At 37.4% G+C, this 26,948-nt stretch overlaps 1 protein-coding gene across 1 annotated transcript in view; it reads right to left on the minus strand.

Moving 5' to 3' along the window:
- Window positions 1-26,948, minus strand: part of LOC145999380 (glycine receptor subunit alpha-2-like) — a 32,525-nt gene that overhangs the window by 3,760 nt on the left and 1,817 nt on the right. Inside the window, exons 2-9 of the mRNA XM_083136325.1 lie at window positions 24,779-24,874; window positions 22,791-22,879; window positions 21,330-21,397; window positions 18,695-18,930; window positions 14,314-14,396; window positions 5,835-5,966; window positions 3,769-3,973; window positions 146-365 (exon numbers count right to left, since the gene is read on the minus strand). Of these exons, the coding sequence (XP_082992451.1) occupies window positions 146-365; window positions 3,769-3,973; window positions 5,835-5,966; window positions 14,314-14,396; window positions 18,695-18,930; window positions 21,330-21,397; window positions 22,791-22,879; window positions 24,779-24,807 (1,062 nt within the window). The 5' untranslated portion in view covers window positions 24,808-24,874. The remainder of the gene's footprint in view (window positions 1-145; window positions 366-3,768; window positions 3,974-5,834; window positions 5,967-14,313; window positions 14,397-18,694; window positions 18,931-21,329; window positions 21,398-22,790; window positions 22,880-24,778; window positions 24,875-26,948) is intronic.

The following is a 26,948-nucleotide window of genomic DNA, read 5'->3' on the forward strand; positions in this document are numbered from 1 at the left end:
CAGTCACCTTGTAATCGAGGAGGCACGGGTTCAATACCCAGTGGAGGCTCATAGTTGTTCGGATCCCACTTTAAACTGTAGGTCCAGCCCCAATTAGCCTTATTGTGCATAAAGTGGACTTAAAACACAAAATCAATCAAATTACCTTTTGAGTAACTCTAGTTCTTTGCGGGAACGTAATCAGTCCTTGATGGTGGATTTGGAAATCCTTCTGGTCTCTTTTGTGTTGCTGACCCCATTGGGCTTTTTGCCTGAATCCAAACAGAACGATTGCATATTCTAGGAGAGCTGCAGTGATGTATCCGATGCACACGATAATCCAAAGTTCAATTGGCTTGATGTTGGAAGATTTTGGAACAGACTCCCTGAAATGAGGATGCAGTCATATCTTTAGTCATTCTTCCCATGCTTTCATGCCTTTTAATCTAGCCACAATCACAATAAAACTATCAATACAGAGTGACCAAATGACAGGGTTGAAAAAGCCCATAAATTTTATTGGGTTCCGTAACAGGACCGGACCCTTTTTTGTGCACGATTTAAATTTGGTCCAAGTTGCATATTGTTTCATTTCGATACCGAACTTTGACCGTATTAAAATTGATCTGGAAAAAAAAATGTTCTTGGACCGAATTTGCAATATTTTAAAGATAAAAAGGTTCTTTGTAGATTCCAGAACCCATTTGTTCTTGCTGATTTTCTCTCGCTTGGACGAGAATTGAATTTATTTACAATTCCTGTACCTTTGACAACCATGCCAAATGATAGGTATCCAGAAATTAAACTTATTTATTGTGTACTTTTGATTTACATATAATTTCCAAGTAATGCTTCCAATATATATATACACAGGGTGTTTCCAGGCTGATGATACAAACTTTCAGGGATGATGGAGAAGGGCACATGTAGCAATTTGAGATAAAGAACCCTGGTCCGGAAACGACTCAGTCGAAAGTTATAAGCGAAAATCTGTGTATGAAGATATATATGTGTGTGTGTGTGTGTGTGTGTGTGTGTGTGTGTGTGTGTGTGTGTGTGTGTGTGTGTGTGTGTCTGTCTGTCTGTCTGTCTGTCTGTCTGTCTCTCTGTCTCTCTCTCTTTCTCTCTCCCCCTCTCCCTCTCCCTTTTTTTGAACTTCCATGTAAAATAATGTACTGTGCGAGTCATTAGTATACATTAGGGATGGGCCTCCCGGATAGCACAGTGTTAGCGTCATTGTCTTGTAATCAAGGGGTCCCGGGTTTGATACCCGGTGGTAGCACAGCGGTTTGGATCCCACTTTAAACTGTAGGTCCAGTCCCAATTAGCCTTGCAGTGCATAAAGTGGACTTAAAACACCAAATCAATCATTAGGGATGGGTGTTTCAAAATGAATCCCAATCAAGTGATATTCAAATCCAGGATTTGATAACTCATTCTCCGTTCTATAAACTGTTACCCAATTCTTGGTACCAGAATTTGTAATCCGTTCTCAAATCCAAGATTCATTATGTGATTCTCCATTTGAGACTGATACCTGGTTCCATTTTGATCGGCCCATCCCTAATACACAAGAATGAAGTAATGTATTACAAATTACAGGACAATCAGTATTGGAACCAATAGACCAAAGAAATCCAGTAAACACAATGAAAACTTGAAATTCACTTGGATATACACAAAAGAATGATGCGGTTTCAAAAGTTAATAATAATAATAAAAAAAAAACACGTTACATGGGCACAACATACACCATCAGCGGCGACAGCTGTCCAAATGTGCACCCTGAGTAAAATGACACATCCACATGGCAATCAAACTCATCCCAGACTCTGTGTAGCATGTCCTCTGTAATAGCCTGCAGTGCACGCGTTATCCGATCACGAAGTTCATGAATGGACATGGGCAATGGTCACACATAAACGCTGCCTTTAGCGACCCGTCAAAGAATGAAATCACATTGTGTAAGATTCGGTGAACGGAGTGGTCAAGGGAGAAGGTTGTCTCTATTTGCAATACGTCCGATCCAGCACTGAAAGAACACCATTGAGAAGCACTCATACGTTCCTGTGAAAATGGAGGGGGAAGGGATCTCAGTCTAGTTGTAGAATGTAATCGTCGTAATTAATTGGTATTCAGTTGGGCACCCTGCATGCTCTAGTCACTGACTTGGGTGGGGGACTTCACTGAAATGCCTCGTGCACTCTTTCAATGCTGTCATCAGACACACGAAGTTGGCCAGGACCCTTGCCTTTACACAACCTTCCAGTTTCCACAAATTGTTGGTACCATTTGGTTGTTATTCTCGTGTGGTGAGTCTTTTTCAACCCTTAAACAGAAACATAGGTCTTTACTTCATAATTAGAAACATCCGGTCTGAGAGGCCTTATTTTTTAATATTTGTTATTACATTTTTAAAGTTTTTTTAGACAATAAAAGAGCAAAATTATGATTAATAACTCAAATTTATTGAAAACTAAAATTACATGGGAACAAAATGAAGAAAATGTATTATGTAAATCACTTCCAACCTTGGCATTGAATACGTAATGCGAAACACCCGGTGTGTTAGACCTGCACGTTTTCAAACAACAATAAGTCTCTCGTAACAAACAGTCACAAACTGAGCAGCAACATGTGCAGAGGGTAGGCAAGTGGTTGATAATAAGATACTGTGGAGTGGGGTAGAGACAGCTCAATCAGTGTTGCCACACTGTAGAACTACAAAACACTTAAAGGTCTCACAGACCAATGTTTCTGTTTAAGGGTTAAACCGTGTACTAAACTCATGCTGCACTGTAATCACAGATCTGGACACTTCAAAACGGAAGACACAAAAAGCCCTCTCCTGCTGCAACGCCATCTTGGAAATTAGCCGTTGGTGCACAGTAAGCATGAGAAGTAACTGTTGGTAGCGCATGAGAAACTTTGACAGTTGCCAACGTAACCCGTGTAAGATGAGAATTTTTTTTATTAACTTTTGAAACGACACCATTCTTTTGTGTAAGTCTGTATAAATTAGAGATTTTGACTGTATACTATCATATTAATAGTTTACTGGAAGGTTAAAATGTGAATTAATTAAATAGGATCCTCTACAGTTGGCTTGGTTTTTATTGTGTATTGCATATTCGCTCTCACCACATCTGTGTATCTCTTATTTCACCATTGTTAATGTTTATGAATCAGACTTAGGCTATAGCGAATGAAGTGCATCAGCCACAAAAGTACATGTTTTGCAATGGATACTGCTTTGGAAAAGTATGCATGAATATCTGCTCAGCACTGGCACACACTCAACCAACAAACTATGAATCAAGTGTAAAATATTGATTTTTACATTTTCCCAGAAGTTTTCCTTAATAAAAATAATTCAAGAAGACTTAGGTGGGCAGGTCATGTGGCACGAATGGGAGAGGAAAGAATAGTTTACAGGATTCTTTTTGGGAAACCTGATGGTAAGAGACCTGTAGGAAGGCCAAGACGAAGATGGAGGGATAACGTTGAGATGGACCTAAAGGAAATCTGTAGGGATGGAAAAGAGTATATAGATCTTGTTCAGGATAGGGACAGATAGAAGGCCTGTGTTGCTGCAGCCATGAACCTTCAGGTTTAAGAAGGCTAGAGAGTTAGTTTTAAGTTTTTCTCCTTGGACCTCTGAAAAAGATAAAATTCATGTTCCACCATCCCACGCTTTTAGGTGACAAACTTAAGCCAAGGAAAATAGTTACTTAAACTAGGGCAAAAGTGATGTTTTTATGCATGTAGAGGTAAAATAGAAATACTTACTTAAGAGAATTAAACATGGTGACGAGGGTGAGCAGATTGGTGACCATCAGGACCATCCTTCCGGGAACGATGTCGGGAGGCACGAGGAAGCTGCCCCAGGAGATAACCACCATCAATCCACTGGGGAAGTACGTCATTATCACGTAGTTGGTGAGGTGTCTGTAGAAGGAGACTTCTAGCTTCAGTACTTTGGGATAAGTGCTACCTGTAAGAAATACGAGGTTTTTGCTATATTTCTTGGACACTTGTTAGTTCTCTCGCATTTGAGGCTTTCCTGATATAGTGGCTAAAGTTGGCACCTTGTAATCCAGGGGTTCCATGTTCGATTCCCAGGGAAGCCTGTTTCACATTTCTTTGCACCATGGCTTGTTGAGTCCCCACTATAGGTTCAATACTGATTAGACTCTCTGAGCATACAGCGGACTTAAACTCTACATATTCCTTGTGAGTAGTCTTGGGTGTGATTGCCAATAAGACAGGGTTCGCCAAGTACACTTGAAAAAAAAAAAAAAAAAAAAAAAAAAAACTTTTTAATACCCAGTGGGTTTTTTATTAACTTTGGTATTTCAGTGATTTCTGAAATGAAGGAACGCCATAGAGGTGTATACTAATGAAGATTGCATTTTAGATTCTTAGAATGCGATCACGACTGTCATTATAAGTCGAGATTAATTTTGCTATCTAAAATGCACAACACTTGTAATATTGATATGAAGTAGAACAAAATATCAGAGCTCAGTACACCAATACAAACATTTAATCTTTATTAAGAAATTACATAGGCTTATATTAAGCTGTAAGTAAAGCTGTAAATAAAAGTCACTGAACTCAGATCTGAAGTCAGTTTCTTTCTATCTACTATCAGGAAATACTATGTATACTATATATAATTACTACCGCTATTTTATTATGCTTGTGACAAGATAATAGTACACAACTGCAATTGATCTCTTGATGCTTCTGACAAAAGTCGTAATGTATCTTATATCGTAATGTATCCATTATTGATAACAACATCTGCTAATATCAATTCAAACATACAAACTTTCTATCGGAGGTAACCAGGAATCATAAGAGAATAAAGGATAAAAAATAAACATTTCTATGGTTTAGCAGTTTGTTGTGGTCTGCTAGTTGGTGTGCCGGGTGAAGAAGTGCAGTGGGTAGGTTGAGCGGCAATTACAAATGTGAATATGTATTCACATTTTATTTATAAAAGCTCGACAAAACCCAATTAAACCTGAAAAAAAAACTCCAAAAAAAAAAAAACGATTAAACCCACCCTTTTTTTTCTTCCAAACCCTGCAATGGGATCACTGAATTTTTTGTGTTGACTGTGGGAGAAGTTAGGAACATCTTTAATAGTACTGCAAGAAGAATACGATTTTCTTGCGTGTAAAAAATCGTAATGCTTTGGCTGTTAATCTCATATTAAGAAGGTTTTGTCCCCTATTCTAGAATACTGTTTACTCGTATGGAATGTGGCTGTCCATTCCCATACCTCAAAGATCAACAGCGTTCCCAGCTTTTTCCTCTCCTAAGAGAGATCTATTTGGAAACTTTCATATTTTAACCCCAGAATCTCATAGATACATTGGAGACATGAAATTACTATGCATGATCATTAATGAAAATTTAAGATGTAGCATTCCCACTCCACAAGCTCTCCTTTGGATTGCGTGGACATAACACAAGGAAACTTTTAACACCGCAACTCCCAGATTCTCACTCGTAAAACGTTCCTTATTCCAGAGCCTACCGAATATGAAATTCTGAAACTTCCTTTCGGATTTGCCCACAGGTACCCTCTAATGAAAGGTTGCATGAGCCCCAGAGCGATTTGTGAAACTTAAAAATTCCCAATAAAGGATTATGCATAATTTTTCCCTGTGGTTTAAATTTAGTCACTTAATACTGAATATTAAAAAAAAAGTCTAGAAATATATATTTTTTATCTCATAATGAGGTACAAATATTCCAGAAAATGAGTGAAATCCATAACATCTAGGTTCATGTTACTGACTGATTTCATGAGGAATCACTCATTTTTGGTCACATGCACTTACCATGAACTTCAGATGATGTCATGTACTTGAAAATGTAATTTGGTAGACTTAGTTCATTCTTCTTTATTGGCTTGTCTCTTTCAGCTATTTCTGGTTTGTCCCATTTCAAATTTAGCAAATGTTGGGCAATTGCTGCAAATATAACAAAATATATATATAAATATAAATAAATATTACAAATTTCTGTAAACTATGTTCTTTTGGTTACCGCAAGTGGATCACAATTTTATGCTCCCATTAGGGCCCAGTACTATATGTTATTACTAACATATTTTTTATTTGGCATCGAAACAAACATTGGGGTGAGATCTTTGGGTCATTCCATGCCAAATCAACTAATTTTAAAATAATAATTGGTTGCATGACCATTTTAGAAAAAAATCATCTTTAATACATAGGTTTGTACATGTTTCGGTACCAGTTTGTTATATCAGAGACACATTAAAATCGGATATTTTGTGTTTCTCATGGTTCGTACTTACCAATTGTATATTGCGGAACATAGTTCAAGGTGCCAAGGTTTTTACACGAAAACAAACACAATTTTTCACATAGAGAGTAGTTTTTGTTATTGTTTTTTTCGCTTCCCTAACACACAATATGGCGGACACTTGACTACCATTGTGGGTATGCAGTGTTTTCAACCTTCTTCACCGAAAAATACCTACTATCGTGTTCGTCACATGTGCACATTATGCACGGGTAGCTGACTGATAGCCCCACGAACCATTCACGGATAGCCCCACAAACCATTTCTGATAAGGTTAGGTTAGGTTTGGTTGGGCAAGCATAGTTAAAAAAAAAGGGGGTTGGAAACACTGACAGAAGGTTACGTCATCAAACGTATCAAGCTTCTGGTTCACGTAGGAAAGCAATGGCAATTATGCGTCGGTGGGACATTTCTCTTGCAAAATACATGATTTCCAGGTCAAATAGATTCCACGATGAAAGAAAATACCTCGACGAACGTTAAAAACCTTAGAGAAACTCATTTCTGTAACTAGTTTCTTGTGTAAAAATGAAGAAATGTGTCTCCGATATACCGAACTGTTACCCATGTTTCTAGATGCAGGGTAAGTCAAAATGATGGGACCCGATTTCAGACATTTATTCTGTGAAATATAATAAACAAATGTTATTGTGAGACATGTGCTAAGAAAGGTAAACTGTCATGTTTTTTTCAAACAAATCACAAGTGTTCTATGTGAGCACCTCGCGTAACATGGCACACATCAAGCTGATAGTCTATCTCCTGCCAAACCTTGTGTAGCATGTTGCGGTCAATATCAGCAATGGCTGCTGTGATGCGGGCACGCAAGTCATCCAATGTTGTTGGAATTGGTGGTACATAAACATGATCCTTGACAAAACCCCACATGAAGAAACACATCGGGTCAAGTCGGTGGAACGAGGTGGCCAATGAAGGAGAGGTTGATCCTCTGGAGATGCACGGCCTATTCAACGTTGTTCCAATGCCCCATTGGGATGGTCCCGAACGCTGCCATGGTAATGCGCAGGGGCACCATCCAATTGGAGAATGAAATCTGCGCTATCCTCTGCAAGCTGTGGAAGGAGCCATAGTCGCAGCATATGGAGGAAAACAAGTCCTGTCACAGTACGTTCATGGTAGAAAAAGGGCCCATAAATCTTTTCATGGGAAATGGCACAAAGGCATTCACTTTGGGAGAATCGCGTTAATGTTCCACAAATTCATGGGGGTTAGCAGTTCCCCAAATCCTTAAGTTGTGTCTATTTACTTTCCCTGAAAGGTGAAAAGTTGCTTCATCACTGTAAATTAACCTCTCGGACAACCCATCCTTTCCATTAATGCGAGGAAATCAGCACAGAAGGACACGCGCAAAGCATAATCAGTGTCTTTTAAGGCTTGAACTAGTTGCAAGCGGTAGGGTTTCATTTGTAAACGTTTCCGCAGAACCCGCCAGACAGTTTTCTGTGGAAGTTAAAGTTCTCTCGCTGCCCGGTAGGTGGACTTCTGTGAACTCTGCAAGAAACATGTGCGCACTCGTTCCACTGTCTCTTCCCCAGTCGACGGACGTCCAGTCGATTTTCGTTTACAGATGCAGCCCGAATCTCTGAAATGTTCATACCACTTACGAATGGCCTTCCCTGTAGGTGGTTCTCCCCGATATTTGGTACGGAAATGCCGTTGCACACTAATCACAGACTTGTTCACATGATAATCAAGCACACAGAAAGATCTCTGTTCTCCAGTCAACACCATTTTCCTGCTCGCTGCTGACTCCTAGCGGTAGAAAGTGGAAACACTGCGTGGAAACTAAACTTTGCAAGTTAACCTTTCGAAGAGCATGTCTCACAATAACATATGTTTATTAGAATTCACAGAATAAATTTCTGTAATCAGGTCCATCATTTTGACTTACCCTGTATATCAAAACCAGTGTTCAAAAAATTTCCTGTCCTTGGTTCTCTTGAGGTGGCCATTTTTTCAACATGGTGCACGACTTTTGTTGCTCATGTAGCAGTATACAGAAACCTTAATATCTCCAAAACCGTTAGAGGTAGAGACCCGAGACAAAATTAATTTTCTAGCTAATGAAGTATACTTTCTACGATATTCAACTGTTTTGCTGAAAATTGCATCCTAAGCCCCGGTCCACACGGACGGAAAGAATGCTTAAGGAGTGCTTAGCATTTCAGTACTCTTTAAGCATTGGTTGTTATGGCTGAAGGAAGTAATAGGATCGGCCACACGGACTGACTACCCTGCGGATGCTGAACGTCTGCCGCATTCTGTAAGCATCGCCCATAGCGGACAAAGTGCGGAACGAAGACTGGGCTTACTGCTATTTCTATTGCATCTTATGGTATTGTCCACACGAGCGGAACGTCTGCGGGGCTGAATGATCACGTCACGTGCTTTGTGCATTGTTTCACACCACGTAGTGCTGAGTTGTTTTTGCAGGTGAAGATGGGTGATCTGGATATAGATAAATTAGACACAGAAGTATTTATTATGGAAGTGGAAAAGAGGCCATGCATTTGGGATATTCGGTGTGAGGAATATAAAAACCGAAAAGATTCGGTGTGGAATGAAATTTGCTGTACTTTGTTACCAAACTTCACAGAGCTTTCAGTAGTTTTAGTACAACGAACCACTCATCTTTGATTTATTCACATGTACATGCTTCCCGTCTATTGCTCCTATGTAGTGTGGAAAATTCGAAGCAGTTTGCAATATTCTTCCTCCCCTCTTTAGTTGGTTGAGGTGAGGAAAGCCCTGGCTCTGTAGAGTGTCCCATATTGCACGACAAACTGTTCAGACAACCCTTCTGGCCGTAGATTTGCCAATTCTATAGGTATAGTGCAGCTCAATAAGGTAGCAACCAGTTTCGGTCCAGGAACCTTATTTCCACGCATCAATTTTAATACGGTCCAGAAACCTTTTTTCAGCTTTCAGATGCAGAGAGGAAATCTGTTTGTTGGTAAGTCATGACTCGTGTACGAGAGCTTATTCGTAACTCACGGCATGCAAACACATTAATTCGGATCAGTAATTAAAAAAAAAGTTACTAGTAAATATCTCAAAATACACCAACATAAAAGCCATCCTCATCTCCCAAAAAGGGAAGGGGCTCAACTTTTTTGTTTTTGTGAAAATATCATTTTTTAAATGTTTACATTCCTCACCAAAATATAATTGGCTGTCACTTGAATAGTAGTTATGTATTTTCAGTTTCTGCTGAGTGTCAGCATTTTCTCTGCATTACCTTACGGACACAATGCAGAAAGAATGCTTAGACGTTAAGCACTTTTTAAGCATTCTTTCTGCCCGTGAGGACCGGGTGTAAGTGTGAAAATTATGGCAGAAATTTGGGAAACAATAGTTTAAAAAATGGATTTTAAGTCAGATTTTTTTAATGAAGGGGTTTAGTCTAAGGCTTGAAATTTGTTTTATGTCTAGACCTACCTGCAGGGTGTCTGCAAATAAAATATGAATGCTTAGAAATGCACCCCCTTTTCCTCAGCATGAGTTCAAACATGGCCGTCTATCGAATTTTGACAATTTTCGGGTTAAATATCTCCGATGGGTTCTCATGAAAAAATCTGATATTTGGCATAAAGGAAGCCCTGCATGAACCTAACTCATAGTGAAAATCTCAACTTTTAGATTCAACTCGTTTGGTTAATATGAGGTAGCGTATGTGACCTAATATAAGTAAGATTAAGCTACATCCATACCTAGGATAATGAAGCCTTTTCCTTTTCTTTTTTAAAGTTGGGTTAAAAAAGCCTCAGAAAATGTAATAACAGAATTCTAATACTTGACTTACCAGAAATTGAAATTACAAGGTGTAGCATTTGAACATCTGCGAAATCTCATTGTGTAAGGTTCGATTTATTTGGTACCCAAGTCCATTTGTGTAGAACCTATAGTTTCCTATTCATTCTCTTTGTCAAATTAGGCCGAATTCCTTGTTCGTTCACAAAGTTCCTACTCACTTTCACTAAATGATCAAAAACCTTAAGTTCATAACATACATCTTTTCTTGACCAAGTGGTAGAAGTCAAACTGATGATTCTGATCTTTACAACATTATTTTTGCTTATTTACATTTTACTTTTTAACATTTCAATTAAATGATTGTACTGTCCATGCAAAGGATGCTTCCCTGATGATATGGTGGTAATGTCGTCACCTTGAAATCAAGGGTTCCCGGGTTCGATACTTGGTGGAGGCACATAGTGGTTCTGATCCCACTTTAAACTATAGGCCCAGTCCCGATTAGCCTATCTGTGCACAGAGTAGAGTTGAAACACGAACTAAATCAAAGAATTGTCACACTTTCCTTCTATTTCTTCAGTTCTAATATTTTATGAAAAAAAAACTTTCTAGTTTCCTTTGCACACCTTGTGTGAGGCAAATAGTTTTGCGAGCAAGAGCCCTTTATTGTTTTTCTACAGCCTCCTCAGTTTTGAAACAGAAGACACATCAAAAACAGAACAGACTTCATACAATTACTTCTGTGTTTCCCGAGATGGCACGAAGACTTCATCATTTCTATCCTGGGATTTATGCGAGTCACTTTCTCCAGAGATGAAAATTTTACTATAACGTGGTGGGCATATTGATGTATCTGGTCTAAGACTTACTTGACAGTTGACACTATTTGACCTTGCCAAATTGACACAATTTGATTTTAAAAATTCCCTTAATGTTACCTTTAAGTAGTATTTCAGAAGATCACAACACACTTTACCACACAAAAATTTATACTTAAGAACTTTTTTGAATTGTATTTGCATGTTTCCATGCCATCCACCTATAGCCTTGACCTGAGCAGTATTTTATCATTTCTACTAGGTTCGTTAAGATTAATTACGTCTTTGGCTACTTTACCAAAAGTGCCTTTACAATAGTCCTCTCCAGTTAAAACCCCTACAGAACATTCAATTTCCAGTCACAAATAACAAATATTCACAAGTTACTTCTTCTCAGCACATTAGCAAAGGAAGAATGACATCATAGATTGTTCATGCACAGATCAACTCCAGGCTTGTCTCTCATCCTATCAAAACATGTATTTGAATCTTCTGTGATTGCCTCATATCTACTTCCACGAATGTCTTTCCTTGGAAAAAATAGGTCGAAAATACAGACAACATAAAATAATATCTACTACCAGCTTTGACCCTTCAAAATAAATAGCCTATCTTTAAGCTGCATGCACTGCTACATTTAAAAAATCACTTGGTAACACTTGGGTTTCATTAAATAATATGTTGAGGAAACTCGCAGTTTTGATGAGAACACCAAATGGACTTGGGTACCAAATAAATCAAACCATACACAATGAGATTTTGCAGATGTTCAAATGCCATACCTTGTAACTTCAATTTATGGAAAGTATTAAAATTCTGTTACTACATTTTCCAAGGCTTTTTTAACCCAACTTTAAAAAAGAAAAGGGAAAGCCTTCATTATTCTAGGTATGCATGTAGCTTAGCCTTACTTATAGGTCACATACGCTACTTCATATTGAATATCAGTGAAGTGAAAATACTCATACACCACTCCAAAATTTTGGTGTTGACCCAGCATCGTGAGGACAATTGGGAAGCTACTTGAAAAGTAGTAGGCTCCAGTCTCGAAAGCCAGAAAACAGTGGGGTAATGGACTCAAATGCATGAGTCACTCAATGAAAAAGCCACTTGTTAAGCCCTAACCTCAAGAATGCTCTTGTACCGTTGAGAGATATTTACTATAGGATCATCCAATTACATTGTGAAACAACTCTTTTCCACGCATAATTAAACAAAATAACACAGAATTGCTTACCGTGACACACCTGTCACACTAAGTAAACCATTACCTGAATTATAAAACGGTCAGGATAAGTGCCTACAGTCGGAGCTACTAAGAATAAACCTAGGAGGATTTGTTTTCAAGCACCTGAAATGACGTGACATAGTACTACGGTGATTCAGAATATACACATATATTAAAACACAGATGCATGTACATAAACAGTACGTCATGCCCTCTTTCACTCTATCGTTCATTCATACACACATTCCATGGCATATTGGGACACTATTACAATTACAAATGTTAAATTAATTAATACTTTGACGATACTCATATGATTTCTTGGCTACATTGCCTTTTACAATTTACTGTTTAGAGTTTTAGGTGTAATGCGATTAATTGTTCTTTGTGCGAACCCTTTTATCATTTCTGGAGGTACAAATATATTTCAATTAACTATTGTTTGGCTGTTAATATATACTTTGTTCTATAACGTTCATTTTGTCTGCCGGAATAAGGATGTCTAGTTATGCCATAGCACAGTTAAGTTATGCAATGATTTACGCAGATTCACGGTAGATTGGTGTCATCTCTCAGACACACACATGGTTGGATCTTACCTTCGCTGCATTCCCTCTGACCTGGGTAGGGTGAAAGTGGTCCTACAGTTTTAGAAGGCGTCCACACTCCGGTGTTGTACTTCGCGGTTATCCTGGTCGGCGAAAGTGGATCACTCGGCAGTTCCATATGGCATCATCGGATGCTGGCTTCACATGTTCACTTCGTTGGCATGTCGATGACGGTACTCGCACACTGTCGACTCCATACGAAAACTAGCGCAGTTGTAGGTCAGTCCTTCGCTGTCACTCGTACGTAGAGATTACATGGCTTAGGTGTCGAGACGAACATACGTAATGAGCCATTCGCGGTTTCACCTGGACACACATGGATCTTAAATGTTATTAACTTTGGTATTGACTGTTATGTACTTCGGTATTAACTTTGCTATCAATTGTTATTAACTTCTACTAACTTAGGGCGTTGTTCCGGATGATTGACACAGGTGGACGTGTCTGGTTTTATTCTCACATAACCACACATATGTACACAGATGCATTGACGGCGAGGGGAAACAACCCCCTGGGTCTACTTTGCTCTACTCCATGGCTTTAAACAATCGCTCGTGTTAAAAAGACAAGTCCAGACCACGGGTCTGATCGCGATTCAGAGCTAGGTCGCACGTAGCTCACACTCCGGTGTCGATTCTTGGCAAAATTGTGTTCGGGCTATCTCCAAACATCTCTTTCATTCTAGATTTGCACGTGGTGACGCTCTAGCCTCTGTGTTTAGCTGCCTATTTATTGTTTTTGGTGCTTTGACCGTTGTCCTCCTATCCTGGTCTGTGCTAATGCTGTTCCTTGACCTCTGCTATCAGCCCCTCGTGCAGAGATTAGGCTAACTCCTCCGCTATTGTGTCTCGCACATCCAGCGAGGCCTCTATTAACGGGGATGCCATATTGCATTGTATCCAGCATTGGATCTTTAATAATTTATTACTCCCGTAGTTCGGTTCTGATTAGGCTGAAATTCTGGAATCTCTACTTGCATGATGTGGTCTTCCGCTGGTTAAAATCTCATCCAATTCGGTCCAGTAGTTTAGAAGTTCCTCTTTCCCTGTTATTCTCCATATGAATGCATGTAAAATCAGGATTCGGGCGAAAAACTGTGGTTGAGCAAGCTCGCCTTGGCTAAAGCATTTGCTAGACATCTTTATTCGCGACGGATTTTAATATTACCTATTGTAATTAATTCTTAATAACGGGCAATTACCTTTTACTCAAGATTTGACCGTTATAACATAATTGTTATTTTTGCTTTAAAGGTAAGGGCATAATTCATATCATGGTTTTCTATTCAGTAAATTTACAAATATGAAGTTTGTTTCCCTAAGGCGGAAACCTATGCGAGTCAACCATACATGTGGCCCTCCCGGGTCTCGTAGTGATATTGTCGTCACCTTGTAATGAAGGGGTTCTGTGTTGAATACCTGGTGGAGGCCCATAGTGGTTTGGAACCCACTTGAGCTGTAGTTCCAGTCCCGATTACCCTGTTGTGTATAAACTGGACTTAACAACAACTGAACTCAACCATGCATGCTTATTACATTTTATATAAAATATTTTTACTTACTAGAAAAAAATGAAGAACTGCATGCGTGTACATCCATTGGAAAGTTAGTGAAATCCATTTTGCAAATGAGGGTCACAGAAGCCCTAGAAAACAAGAGATACTAATTGTATTAAGTGTTTTAAGTATGCATAAATAGAAATGGTCCTCTTTCGAGCTGTTTGATAATTTTAGAGAAATAATTTGACAATAAATATTTCACCTCTGCTATTAGATTAACCCTTTCCGGATGGGACTTGGGATATTGAGTTTTCCCCAAGAGACTTTTTTTTTTTTAGTGTTCTTAAAAAAAATCATAGAAAGTATATTGTGAAGTGTATTATTTAACATTTTTTTCTAATATCTACAACACTTCCTCTTTCTACAGATATATAATGTTTAAAGGCATGCACATTTCCTTTTTGACGAAAAAAACGAAATATTAAATAACATGCTGTAATGTTCATTTTTCATGTTTCTGAAAGGTGTGAGGTGCATTTATTTTTCTACCCTGTTTTGTCACGAAATAATACAAAATGAACTGCAAAATGCGAAATACACTCTTAAACGCGAAATCTACACTTTATTTACCGACATGACACTTTCTTTCTGAAGTCTGAAGTATCCTATGCAATTCACGGAAAATTGATTAACTCGGCTGTAAATATTAGAGAAGCAAAAATGGACCCCTTTACACAGGAATGAACTTAATACTCTGGTAACTACATAAATGTGCTATTAGAAGGGATAAGTTTATTTTGTGTAATAAGTGCAGTTTTTAAATCAAATTTAGGATTGTATTCACAATTTTAAAACCAAAATGTCATTTCATATAGTACTTTTGACGTGATTATTCACTGCTATAACACCGAAATTTTATTTTATTTACCGCTTTTGAACCCGAAATCCACTCTTGTTTTTGTACTGAAATTTTGCTTTTTCATTTACCAAAAATATGCCTCTAATAATGTTACATTTTATGTAAATTTTCTCACATTTATGATTTTTTTTCTGTAACAATATTTTGAAAGTGAAAAAATATAACATTGTATAAAAGTTACTGGAAACATATTTTTAATAGGTAACATAAAATTGATTCACGAAAATAACCTAAATTCTTTTAGGATCGAAATCATCACTAACTGTGAGATTCGAGTTGAATCATCTTAACAATTCGACACAAGTGCAAGTACAATTCAGCAACAAAGAAAGTGTGACATCTAGCGGTTGAAATTTGAAACACACTTGCACACGAGATACAATTATAGTCCATCATTCATTCACAATACAATTTTATAGTGAACAATGGGCTATGCCCGTTGTCGTATTGACAATAATGTACGACGTGCTATGCCCATCACTCGTCCGGAAAGGGTTATTATGGATTACAACAATATACATTTCTGCTGTAGTACAGTTGGCTACAGGTATCATTTGGCCAATTGTCCTTGACTATTTTATTTATGATTTTCAGTGAGGCATTTGTGACCTCCTCTCCTGGGCAGTCTTTAATGTAGCTGTTGCGCACTTGGTTAGAGTGACCAGGTTCTCCAAGGGGAAAACTGGGACAATTCAGTTTATATTTTTCTTCAATAAGCAGTAGTTCTCTACTTGACATCACACAATCATAAAATTCGAGCATGATAGATTGAAGCGAATTTTCACAACAGTAATAAAAATCACTATCAAAACTAAAATGAATTTTATCCCATCAGACGGATACGTATTAATTAAACTTAAAACTCGTTTTAATGCAGAATTTGTACCAGCTAGACACAATGCAAACTGAACAGTTTAGGGCCTCCCCGATGGTGCAGTGGTAGCGTTGCTGCCTTGTACTCAAGGGGTCCCGGGTTCGATACCCGGTGGAGGCACAAGTGGTTCGGATCCCACTTTAAACTGTAGGTCCAGTCCCGATTAGCCTTACTGTGCATAAAGTGGACTTAAAACACAAACTCTGAACAGTTTAGTTGACATTTTATCAACATGTATACAATGGATGTTCTGTTGCACTATTGAATTAAGTTAAAGATGGGCGAGTTTGGACTCATATTAGTCAGCAGACTAAACAAGTTACATCAAAATTTAGTTTATTCAATTCTGCGTTAAGCAATGGTAACCAATTTACAAGTATGCCTTTGAATTATTATCATCGTGAGAACAAGAAAGTACTGTAGAATTTTCAGTGAAAAATGCAGGCTCGACAAGGACTTCTCTGGCATACCATGCGATTGCTATACGACTGAGCCACTGAGCCGTTGCTTATGACTGATGCCAGTGCTTTAAGCATGGACATTGTAGCAATTAGAAGTTGTTTGTAATATATTTACACAATTATGAGAATGCTACATTATAAAAGTAGTATTGCTATAGTTGCAGCTACATTTACCAAAACGTAACTTCGCCATAGCTGTTCATATGTGCTACTTGCTACTTTTGCACAAATAATAAAACAACTGTAAGGATATTCAACAAACGCCTTTAGCAGTTGTAGAGTGAGATGCATAAGTATTACTGATCAAATTGCCCATCACCATGTTAATTTACTTGTTATACACAGTGCAGTCCATAAGTTCCCGGATTGAGTTTTTTTGCAGCCTCCTCATTAACCCCATCTAGCGGACGACTGTTGAACTACGTAGTTTGAACCCTTTCGAACAGGCATGCTGAGAGGCATCAGTCTAGTCTAGACGTTGTTGTTGAAGAGTGCGGATGTCTGATATAACCTGGTGTTGTGTGTGTGTGTGTCAGACTCGGGAGATGGACGAGAAGGGGGAACAGCAGGTAGCAATTAAATTTTGCTGCAAAGCTGATTTTTCTGCAACAAAGACATTTGAACTGATTCAGAAGGCGTACAGTGAGTCAGCACTGAGTCTGACAACCATTTTTGTGTAGCACAAACATGACACAAAGACCAAAAAAACTGCTCTTCCATAAATCAAGGGTGAACACGATGTTCACCGTGTTTTTCGTTCCTCCAGGTAGAACAGTAAATAAGGAATTCTATCAGGAAGTGTTAAAACGCTTGCTAGTTCGAATTCAACGAGTTCACCCAGACCTCTTCACCCCTCATGCTTTTTTCCTGCTGCACGACAATGCCCTGGCTCATTCGGCAGCAATAAATCGCCAGTTCCTCGCTGAAAAGCAAGTCTCAACGTTGCACCATCCACCTTATTCACCAGATTTGTCACCTCCGGACCATTTTTTCTTCCCAAAACTGAAAATGCACTTGAAGGGTTCAAGATTCGACTCGATTGGGGAGATCCAGAAGACTGTGACTGACCAACTCAAGACAATTCCGAAAGAAGACTTTTCTGAGGCCATGAAGAGATTGAAAACTCGTGCTGAGCAATGTATCACATCAAATGGATTCTGTTAAATCAACAGTCACAACTCATACGCCTTTGACTTTGAATTTGTTATTGCCTTGGTCCGGGAACTTATGGACCGCACTGTGTATGCAATGGTAGTTTGAAACAAAATGCCTCAACAAGCTGCTGACAAAAGTACATTTACCCCAGCATATGTAAATTCAATCTTTAAGAACATGCAAAGTGCAAGGTAAAAATTAATTAAAATCGTCACAGACAATTTGCTGGGCAATAGTTGTGCATCCCTCTGTACTTCCTAGGTAATAGACTCTGTTATTTATCATAATGACACCAATCATTTGATATATTTTGATAGCATTGCTAGCTACCATCTGTAACTTTTTATTAGTTTTCGAAATTGAGAAGCTGCCTATAAATAAATAGTTTTATCAATTCAAATTTTATATCTGAGAATTGCAATTAGGATGTTTCACAAATTAACGTTGACATCAATGCATAAATATAATTTGATAAATTATTTATGCTTATATATAACATATTCATATTAGGAACGATTATTTAATGAAGGCAGTATTTTGAACGAAAATTATCAGTGGCAACCGTGATCAATAGCTAAAGTCAAAGCTATTTATACTTTTTGCTAAGTAACAAACATATCATGCTACACATTACTTGGTGACATTATTTTCTTTTTTGTTTTTCTACTGATTAAAAAAAAGCTACAAGCTACAATAAATTTATGTTAAATGTAACATCGTACTTTTGAACTTTTGACTACCCTAGCAACTGAGCTATCGAATCAGCCCATGCTTTGCCTGATTTTTCATGCAGGTAAAGCTGTGGAATCGGACAAAACAGGGCTCATTTGATAGAGCAATTACACACATCTAGCTTGGAGTCCTGGTCAAGCCTGCATTAAATTTCTCCAAATGCCTAGATTATATGCACGTTCTAACTGACAAAATAACTATGTGGTTTCTGGAAGGTGTGGATAAAATTGGTTTGGCTATCACCACAACTTCAATATCATACTCTAAAATAAAAATTACATGGATAAGAGGAAAGACGTTTACCGTATATTGTAGCAAAAACTACAAGGATCACTCAAACCAGGACAGAACATCCAAAGCGAATTCTGTTTTCCCTTCATAGCATTGGTTAACACGAGATCTTTCACTGGCTCCACTGTGAGTGAAGGAGTCCACAGTTTCTGGACGTACGAGTCACTAACAATCCTTCCATTAGTGTGATTGCTTGTTATTCTGTGATCTTTCCAACAAAAGACAAACGCCCCATGCATATTAATTACCTGCACGTAAAAAGAGAGAAAAGTTAATAACAATAAGAATTTAGTTATAACTATTTGAAAATACAAGAGCTATAAAAACACAATTTATCAGATTGATGCAAATTAACTCATTCTTGCTCATGGAACCTATCACTATTACATAGCAAATGGAACTCAACCTTATTTTATTTGAATTTTTGAACTTTCACAACTCTTGCAAAATACAGCATGTCCAAAAATGATTATCGGCTTTTCATAGTTAAGTGTTTAATTTTCCTTATATGTGGGTACAAGGACAAAGCTTAAGTGGGAGTAAACAACAAGTTTACATAGTGTACCTTATGAATTTTCAATGTGAGCACCTTTCGTGACACAGCACACGTTCATCCGGTAGTCCAATGTTTCTCAATGCTTTCTTGACACACTTGGACGTACAGAACTCTTCCCTTTGCAGACACATCCAGTTGTTTGAAAATTATTAAACCATCAACAAATTTTGTTATCGGACGGAGGATCACTTCCAAATTGCCGACCAATAGCTTGCTGAACTGAAACAGCAGAACCACACCTTTCAAATTCAATCACACAAAAGGACTTCTGCACAGGAGTCGCTATCTTGTAATACACCTATGCTGCTGTGACTGACAGGAAACAAATGATAGGGTAGGAAACTTCCACAGCTGTTCTTATCGTACATGTGCGTATAAACATTCACCTTTGTCGCAATATACCAACTACTTGAAACTCTGATAATTATTTTGGGACATGCTGTATAAAGTGAAAGATCAATATTCTGCTCAAGGTGATAATCTTCCGGAAGAGAAATTTGTGGAACACCAGATCTTATTGCAACATTATTGCCTTGATTGGTGCATGGAAGTCTAAATTAACAATCAGACAGACAGAGAAATTTGGTGCATTTGAAACTTTTCAAATAACAATAGAACTATTGTTATCAAGTCAGTAAATCATATTACATGGCTTATCAGCATCTCAAAAATGAGATTATGTATTATATTCATGTAATGAGTACCCAAGGGGTATTTTTAAGTTGCAAGTATCCATTTTTTCAATATTTTTGAAAATAAAATCCTCAGAATAATATTTGGACCTAAAACAAAAGAAGAGACAGGTGAGTGGAGAAGGTTACATAATTCAGAACTGCATAATTTGTATTCCTCTCTAGATATTATTAGAATAATTAAATCATGGAGACTTAGGTGGGCAGGCTATGTGGTACAAAATGGAAGAGTTTACAGGATTCTTGGTGGGAAACCTGATGGTAAAAGACCAGTAGGAAGGCCAAGACGAAGATGGAGGGATAATGTTGAGATGGACCTAAAGGAAATTGGTAGGAATGGAAAAGATTGGATTGATCTTGTCCAGGATAGGGACAGATGGAAGGCTTGTGTTGCTGCATCCACATACCTTCGGGTTTAAGAAGCCGAGAGAGTTAGTTAGTATTTATTAAAGCAATGGTTTTTGTTTACAATTTGCTTTGTGGAAGGCTGATTTGACCTCCATGGTTGCTATGATGCCAGGTTTGAATCCTGACCTGGGCATGACCATTCTTTACGAGTGTCCCTTCATCAGTTCCATCATATCATCACTCATCCTCATTGTCGGAATTTCCCAAAAGTGGCAGAAAAGCTATACATAATAGTGTCAGTTGCATTTTTCTTTAGTTTATACACTTCGCCCCATAACTGTATTACCATAGTACAGTCCAGGGCAAAAGCAGGTTGTACAGAAAAGTGAATTTGGTGAAGTTGCTGTATTGATGTTCCAATAATATCCAATAGTTATGAATATCTATTTCCTGTGGTTAGTTACACAGTATTATCTGCGAGTCTCCCATAAGAAATAAAATCACAATTGAACTGTAAAATTTCTATGTTTACAGCATGATTTGCATTCAGTAAGTGAAAACTGTTGCTTAAATTCTGGACTGCTAGTATGTATCTAGGATTAATTTATGAAAGAAAAGGGGGGGGGGGGACCCTGAAGCAGCCCAACCTCCACCTGCATACATCCAGGGGTATGCACTTAGTGCCCTGGTGTCTTTAAAAAAACCAGGGCGTCATATCCAGGGAATTTTATGGTTCCCCCGTTTTCTTTTTCTTTTATTTTATAATTGCAGTACAATACAATACAATGATACTACAAAACAATACAATTTACTGGATCAGATATTCGGGTAACCAGAACAATATACTGACTATTGTTAGTAGTCGAGTTGATAGTCTATAAGAGGGAAGTATGAAATGATTCGTAGAATTTCCTGTATGGCATAAACTGGCAACCAAAGCAATTTTTTTAAAAAAAAATCTTGTACAGTTCTTATGTTACAAGTGATTAATGTTACGGTTGGCAAACTTTTGAAATATTCTATATGCTAAAATTGTGAAAATAACACATACCTCATTAATTTCTTGAATGTTGGGATATGTATCCAACTCTATCTTCATTGTAACATTTGCTGGGTATCCTGTGAAGAACTAACACAGTTAACAAAATATATTTGATTAAGCTAATGGATTTTATCCCATCCTATCATTAATTCTTTTTGAAGTAAATAATGTGGTTGATAACACACCTCTTAAGGCATAAGAATGCACAGAGCCTAAATTACAAGCTTTGTATAGTCTCGGAGATTTATAATGTATTCAATTCTGTTATTATTGTGTAAAAGTAGAAAGAAGAAAAGCTCTGATATTGCCTGTCAAGATAGCAGTAAAATTTTCCGTTCAGCATTACTACAATACTTAGAGATGGAAATATGGTTGATATAGCCATTATTGTCAACACTTGTAAACTGATGACAATAATACAGTTGAATAATGTGAAACAAAAATAATGTCAGTATACTTCTAGTGACCTACATAGTGTTTTGACACAATACCTGTATGTGTGTACTTTTCAAGAGGAAAAATAATATTAATTATATAATACCGTGTTTCAGTCATTCTCGGTCCCTGATTTTCCCTTGTAACTTTCGTACTAATGGACGCAATTCAGTGAAATTTCACACGGATATACATTGGTACATGAAATGCATGGTTACGGAAGGATACAAGTGTGGCGGCACTATTCTCTACTGCAGCTCTTGTGACGCCTGCATGAATTGAAGGCCAATTATAAATAAATTCCATTAACATGGAGAGACGTGACCAGGCGTGCCTCAATATTGATGACAATCACTTTTGACACTCGCTATGAGGCTGTCATGCTTCTTGTACAGCAAGGCATGCCATTAATTTGAAAGTCATGAGGGAACATCAGGAACTGAGAGCGAGTGAAACACCCTGTATGTGAAAACAGTATATATTTAAATTATTAATTTCAGTTTAAAAATACACTTGTATCTTGTGTTGGAAAGCCAATAAAATATTTTTTTAAACTACCTAAGGCACATTTCTTTTTCTTATCTATTAATTCTACTCTGGAAACATGGAACAGTCTTGAAGTTTAACATAATTTCCACAAAATCAATTGTTACTCACTCCCTATCTCTGGACATTTGTCGAGTCTGAGTGTAAAGAAATATAATCCAAGAATATACTGATATGAAGGATTATGACATTCCAATAATTTCGGTGGCTACCTTCATGGGATCTTATACAGTTGCTTGACGAGTGTGACCATCAAAATTAATAGAACGTAGTTTCGTGCATAAATGAGGTCTTTATTTTAGTATATTAATTCACTACTGCATCTTTCTTTCCCTTAAATCATTTGTCAAAGAAGTTTTGCATCAGTTTTAATGAACTTACTGTCTTAGCAGTTATTAATTTTAACTGGAATCCAACATCCAGCTAACACATGCACATGCAGTAGCTTCCATGTTTTATGGTTCTACAAAAATAAGTGTTGCTACTTACCATCTTTGGCAGGAGGCTTGTCTGCCTCATACTCTGACGGTATGTCCACCTCTGGAGGTCCAGATGCAGTAGTGAATGTTGGAAGAAGGCTGCGTAACAAATATGAGAGTTGTAATATTACATTGCATATTTACTGTCGCATATTTGTGCATTAATATTTAATTTTTAAAGGTACATTATATATAACATGATGGCAGAATGATTTGTACGTGTTTGTAATATTTGGTTTCAAAAGTATCTCTTGTTTCACTCTGATACTAAATTTAGAAAACTTGTGTGTGTTTAGAAATAGTCTTAGATTTCTCTGTGAAAAAGTTTATTGAGCTTTCTACGAACATTTAATTTGCTACTACTGTCCAACATGTCGCTTAAAAGAAATAAGTGGAAGAGGAACATTCAAATAATTCTTCTTTTGAAGCTTGGGGTATGGCATAAAAAAAATACATCAACCAGGGTTTAAATTTGCAACAAGAGAGTAAATTGTATACAAATTCAACATGGGACATATAATTGATCATTTCTAAGTGTTTTAGGCAATTTTTTTAAAAAATATAGCTGTATGGCAGTGGAAAATTGGTTCATAGAGCTTAAACTGAAACATGTGATATTTTTACTATGAAAAATTTTACCTTTCTGATTTTTTTATATTATGTTTGACATGCATTGATTATGATGTTTAACAATTTTCATTGTGCTAAAACCTGGGATTCCCTATCAAACAATTATCCAAAGTTCAGTGTCTTCTTGATCACAATAAATCACATTCTTTAAACATTTTTCTACTTTTCTGATCAGGCAAGAATGGTAATACAGTTATTTTCTGTTCAAACTGTCCTTCTCCTCTCCAACAATACCTAAATCATCACAATATTCCACAGAGTTTCCAAGATATGGCACATTTTGCCACGTGGTGCATTTGTTTGCCCACACAATTTCTGAAAATATTAAAAGTTTCAAAAATGTGTAACTTTCAATGTATTTGTTGAACAAGTGTAATGTTGCATATTTGTCATATTGGACCAGTATCTATCAGTAAAAAATACAAAAATAAAGCAAATCTATGACTGTGAAGCAACCTGCTCTGGGCGATTTCATGTGGAATGACCCCTATGATGAGGGGACACTAAGAAACACCCATGCTCAGGCTGGGATTCAAACCTGATCCCCTTGGAGTCACAGCTTGATCGATTTAAATTTGAAGAAATTATTAAATATTCAGTCTATTACGTATGAAATGATTGGCAGCCTAGGTAGAACATACCTATTATATACAGTGCCTTTCACTGTCGAGTCTTCTGTGAAGTGGTGGCTAATACACCGGGCAGTGGGAGGGCGTTGGCTGGCATTTAGACCCACAGCTGTATGTTGACCTTGGTACTGGATGCATCAGTGCTTCAGAATCCAGATAGCTAGTGTCGGTTTGCATGTGTTTGTGAAGTGTTAAGATGTTATCAAGTGTTTAAGATTGTTTTGTTTTATTTTACGTATTACTGGTGGCTTTTCTGCAGTTTAATAATGCCACGCTTTGCATACAATTTGAAAAAAGGGATTTTTATGTACGACTCTTACGTCATTAGGAATTCTTGTAGGGAAGTCAGAAGGTGTTTGGCAGAAGAATTCCCAGATGGTCCTGTCCCACACGGAGACAATGTTTGAGAACTTACGAGCAAATTTAGGGAAACAGGGTCTGTTTTTGATATGAAGTGAAGGGCGTGTGCTTACTGAGAAGAAACTAGATGACGTTGGAGCACAATTGGTACACACTTTTCAAAAATCTCTCCGGTGCCTTGCACAAGAAACAGACATTTGCATGGCGAGCTACCAAACTTTTAAACCCGAAGCCATACATTAGAAGAATTGAAAGGAAACATCAGGAGAGAATTTGAAGTAATTTTGGAAGAGGACCTGCGTGTGTTACTTGAAAGGCACTGTATAACTACACACACATGAATACAAATTGGAGCCATATAATATAGAAGTGCACTTACCATATTAATAAGTAAATTGATGCTCCCATGTAGAGTGTACTTTTATTAATTGACCCTTGTGTTTAGATTTTACTGTAGTTTATCAAAGGTAAATTCCTGCAAAAGAAATGGAGCATCAAACACTGTTATACATTTGCTTACAATACATCATTTTGATCCATTATGATCTATAATTTCTTTACTTTGAGCCTGGTGCCAACTAGCCACAGAGTCAGGGGAACTGACATGCAGTGGCAGCGATCAGGGTGAAGGGGCATGACCCCAATTTTTGCCACTTTACCAACTAAACTATGGTCTCCGCTACCAAGAGAAAGTAAACTGCCCTTGCCCCCCCCATTTTTTTGCACCCAATCGCTACTACTGGTAACATGCATTGCCTGATTATGTGTTCATGATTCTCACTCACAACAATTACAGTATATTTTTTCCATAACAAATTCTGAAACATGCTCAGGCTATGAAGAAAATAACATTATTTTAATTGAAGAATAAATTAATAAACTATACATTTTTTTCAAAATTCTTCCAAATAATATAGTGAAATTATAATTTTCTTATTTCATTATTCAGTTAATGCAAAATGTGCACTTAAACAATGGGAGGGGTTTGGACCCCTTTTATACTGCCATGCCACATGTATATTTCCATATTTCTAAAAGCTCTAATTCTTTAAAATTGTCGATTGATGGTCACAGAAATTGGGTCTCCGTCTAGCCGTGTCGTAAATTTCTAGCAGGGGATGGGCCTGTCTACCAACCTTGTTCCTGGTCTGTTGAATGATCCCAACTTCATGTTGTGGAACATTGTCACGTGAGGAGAGTTTCCTTCTTTTGTGTTGGCCTTCAACAAATTTATTTACTCTTTTACAATAATTATTTAACAAAGCATTTGTTGAGGACCACAAAATTATTCTCAGAACTTTTTCGCATTCGTGTCTATTATTGCAGGTCACCCACCACTTATCTTCATCTCTCAACTTCACAAGGCTCAGATCGAATGCCACTTCCCGTTGGTTTGCTGCTTACAAGAATCCATTTCATATTCATGGCTTATTAGTTTTTTGACAACAACATAATTTATCAACACAATATCCACAACCGCCTCTGAAGGACACAACAATCCACCTGTATCCAAACCTTTTTATGAAATCCAATGAATTATTTGGAAGTTCTTGCATAATCTTGTCCAAAACTAGAATGTTGCTACAGTCATCACACATCAATTTTTTTTCTTGCAATGTAAGAGCAATATCCTGCTAGGTACATCAAAATAGAAAGATCCTTCTTTGCTTCCACAATATCTGCAGCACAAATATTCAAACTCTAAAATACAGTCAAGTCTGTAACTGCCAGGGTAAATTCAGATGTACCATGCTCGTCAATTTGATTTACAAATATGTCACCATATTTTAGTGACTTCAGTTTCAACTTTGTTCTGCTGGCAAGTTACAGTTTTTGTTCCATCCGTCCCAAAAATCTGATGGAGAGATATGTTGTACTGTCTGTATTGGCCAATCATGCTTCAGGCGTGTCTGATTGAAATTTTCCTGGCAAAAGGTATTGCATTCCTATCTCTTCTGTAAAATATCTGGTTATTTCAATTAGCCCATATGTGGTTATTTTCAGTGCACTGGAAGTTTCTCTGGTGATTTTCCTGATGAAGACGTTCAAAGTTTCCCACTTTTCCAACCAATCAAGGAATTCATGTAGGCATGAGTCCCTCATCTGAGGCTTCGTTTGTCAGAGGATACTGTAAAATGTTTCTTAATCTAACACCTTTCCATGGAGACTTGATATTGACTACTTCCCACCAGTTTAAAACAATCTTAATGAACTCTGCAGTGTCATCATAGTTCGGCAAATTGTGTTTTGGCCCTTGTTGCTTTAAACCTTTAATAATCTTGTGGTTGAAAACTTGAGCAACTAGTTTCACATTTTGCCTTTCTAGGGAAGTTGGCCACAGAGATTTTAATGATAAATTTTGAGCATATTTTAGGATATTATCACTTTCCATTCTGAAGAGTGTTCTTAAAGTTGTAAATGATGCATCACAGGTTTTCAAAATCTGATGAAACAACACTCACATTTTCATTTTTCTGATTGATCCAGTTGTTTCTAACACATTTAAATAAGCGCACAGTGTCCACAAGCTAAAACAAAGGCCTCTTCTT

This window comes from Lepisma saccharinum, chromosome 15 (assembly GCF_977018435.1).
Source record: "Lepisma saccharinum chromosome 15, izLepSacc3.1, whole genome shotgun sequence".
Classification (NCBI taxonomy): Eukaryota; Metazoa; Arthropoda; class Insecta; order Zygentoma; family Lepismatidae; genus Lepisma; species Lepisma saccharinum.